The 3273-nt window shown below is 36.9% G+C and overlaps 1 protein-coding gene across 1 annotated transcript; it reads right to left on the reverse strand.

Moving 5' to 3' along the window:
* Positions 1–296: 296 nt before the first annotated feature.
* LOC129001517 (uncharacterized) lies at positions 297–3273 on the reverse strand. The gene is made up of 3 exons (XM_054428835.1): positions 3237–3273; positions 1374–1556; positions 297–1027 (listed from the first exon to the last, which is right to left on the reverse strand). Exons 1-3 carry the CDS (start codon positions 3240–3242, stop codon positions 401–403), a joined length of 816 nt encoding a protein of 271 aa, XP_054284810.1. The 5' UTR covers positions 3243–3273; the 3' UTR covers positions 297–400.

Raw genomic sequence — 3273 nt, forward strand, 5'->3', positions numbered from 1 at the left:
TCTTCTGTAATATTTGCAATTGCTCGAATTCGAGCAACATGTACACTAGTTATTCTCAATTTAGAATGATGTTGTTAAAATAAAAGCCAAGTTATTAAACTTACCAAGGTGATGACGGTTATTAAGGTTATTAATAAAGAGGGAAATATTTACCTAATGTGATATAGTTACTACCTGTACTCATTCGTTTACTGCTTGTCATGAAGTGTATGTACATTAGTAGATTCAATCGTAACATCTCTAGGTACATTATAAAATAAAAGATGTTCTATGTTTGATAATTTACAATTTATTGTTGGTTTTATTATTCACAAGATTTCAAATAAATAATTAAATACCATACATTTAAATATATAAATTAAAGACATGTTGACCTTTTGCACAAATACAAATATTTCTTTTACTTCTTGAGTATGCGAACCAACGGGGTGGGGTTGTACGCGTAGATGGGAGCGGAGATGGGCTTCACTTCTCTGTACTGGAGGTTAGCCTCGAACCCAGAGGCTTCTTCCTTCTCCTCGGCCTTGGTTTGTTCAGACTTGACCTCACTGAGCTGCAACTTGGTCTGAGAGAACTGCTGAGCGCCTTGCAGAGGGAACTGGACAAAGTCGATCTGGTAGTTTGGCTCCTCCTTGACCTGCTGGAACTTGGATTCCTCGGGCTTCTGGAACTTCTGGAAATTCTGGAAGTTCTGGGAGTTCTCAGCGGTGTACCGGGAGCTGTCGCTCTCTTGAGGTCGGATAAACACGGGGTAAGCAGCTGGCTGGAACTTGTAAGGAGCGTTGTTGTATTGAGCGGGTTGTTCCTGCTTTTGTTCCTCCTGGGCCTGGATGTAGTAAGCGTTCTGGAACTGTTCCGCTGGGTTGTTCTGGGTTTGTTCGTTCTTCGCATCCTTGGAGTCGGTCTCCCCAGACTTGAGAGCTGCAGTAGCGTACTTCACCATCTGAAGGCGGCCGTCGGGCAACAACACGTAGTACTCTCCGCTCTCCAGCAACTTTCCAGACTGGCTTTCGTCTGACTCAGATTCCTGAAACGGAAACCACGGAATCATTACAAAATAGTAACAGAAACTGAGTTATTGAGTAATAATGATTTCTGATAGCTATAAGCTACAATTTAACACTTGTAGACTATTCCCTCACAAACATTGTTTTAAGAAACAGTTGACGACAAAAACGTCCTTCTGATAAACAAGTATAAATTGATGAATACTTCGATAGATACCATTTTTGAAAAGTTAACTTGAATCTTGACTGGAAGAAGTACAGTATGATTTTATTAAAACACACTTCAAAGATCATAGCAAAAGCAAATCTCCTTTCTTCATAACATGACTTGGGGTTTTTGTAAAATTGCAAACGTGTTTTAGCTACCTGAGCAACGTGAGTCTGGTTGGTCTCTGGCTGGACGGTGGTCTGGGGGTACTCGGCCGGGGGTGGGTAAGCCTCCAGGCGGGCGGGTACCAGGAGGAGTCTTCCTGATGGCGTCCACCCCGCGGGCGGTGCTGGGGCGGCACACAGGGCGGCGGCGACGAGGGCGGCGGAAATCAGGAGGACCTGAAAGTAGAGGTCACTTATGAAGAGCTGCCCTTGCTTGTATCTATATTCACATTACATTTTTTTTGTAGAGTGCTAGTTGTAATGCAAAATGGCTGAAATATGATGAATGGATGAGATGACAGCTTTGATACTGTCTAATCAGGCAGTTATTTATGTAAGGCCAATTATGAAAAGCCCAATGAGTTTTTCAAACCATCAACATTTTTTGCATTTTCTCAGGATCGAACTCGAAATATTGTGATTAGTATGTCAGAACTCTAACCTTTCAGCTACCCAGCTAATGCAAGTACACCAAACAGAAAATAAATTACTATTAAAATGCTTCTCGATTTGTGTAATGTACAAATACGTATTCTAACAATACCAAAAATCAAAACGTCAACTTTTGCTGTTAGGCCTATTATTTACGTCAGTTTGCTATTATTTATGGGGTATTAAAAGTTATTAAAAAATGTCCCTACTAAAAAGTTACCTTTAACGGATATGCTTCTTCTCCATAACCATAATTTACAATATTTGTTTGAATTGTAATGTATTAATAATAATACCCAAGACAATTTTACTCCTGATCAAATGAATTCGCAGCCTATTAATTTAACCATATTAACGGCATTAATTTTTATTAATTGTGAATATGGCGTCCCCATCTCAATGATTGATTATTGATTATTGATTATTGATTAGTGAAGTTTCTCAAAGAAATTCCACTGAAGCCTATATAAGAGATATCCTAAAAACTTGTGAACTCTATTGGCTGGTAGCCTAAACATTGGCACAGAGGATTAAAGTGTTCGTTATATATTTTATTTCGGTAACTGGAATTGATAGACAGATAAATATTATGTTTTAGAAAACTGCCTGTACGGATTTAAAAACAACCAAATAGCAAGCAGTAAACTAAACTAAACACAGCGTTTCCAGGCCTCGATATTTTGTGATTGTTTTTTAAACTTCAAGTTTCATAACACCGGCAAACTTGATGTGACGCGAATTCAATAAACACATTTACTGTCAAGACGCGAAGCAAAGTGGAAAAGTTTACATTTACGAGAACCTCTACCTTTCCGTATTTACTATGGAAAGTTAAAGGGTAAATGCAATTATTCTTGCTATGAGTTAAAAAGAAAGACAAAGCAAAACTTCACTTTTGTAGGAATTGTATTTTATGAATCTCTACAAATATTTGAGCATTATAAAAGAGGTAAACCGAAACAATTAACAAACTGTTTGTCATTTGATTGGCAGTTTACTAGGAGCAACTTTTTTTTAATTACCTAAACTATATTACTTAAGTTGTGCTACAAAATAAACAGTATTGTGACTATTAAAAAATAGCGTTCTGTAATAGTGGCAATACTGTATGTAATATAATAAGTCATGAATGTATCAAACAAAATATTGCGTTAGAAAATATCAAAAGGATTCGAATAATTTCCATGCAAACGATACAGAAGTCCTTTGATTTCAGCGAACACACAAATAATAGAACAAAATTTACTCTCTAATGTAAAAATTTTAACCTATGTAATTTTTATATTTTTTTATATTTAACTCGAGTTCTCAAAGCTTAGCTAGTGTCGAAAACAGTTAATTTTCCAGGTCCTAGTAATAAATAAAAGAAAAAAGTTTAAATTGTTAAACAATATTTTCTTATCCTATTGCCCAGAAGGCGCTTACCTTCATTGTTGGTTGTGGTGAGTGAAGTGCCTACCCT

The sequence above is a fragment of the Macrosteles quadrilineatus genome, unplaced genomic scaffold (assembly GCF_028750875.1).
Source record: "Macrosteles quadrilineatus isolate MER2022 unplaced genomic scaffold, UCM_ALF_1.0 Scaffold_8__2_contigs__length_117827958, whole genome shotgun sequence".
Lineage (NCBI taxonomy): Eukaryota > Metazoa > Arthropoda > Insecta > Hemiptera > Cicadellidae > Macrosteles > Macrosteles quadrilineatus.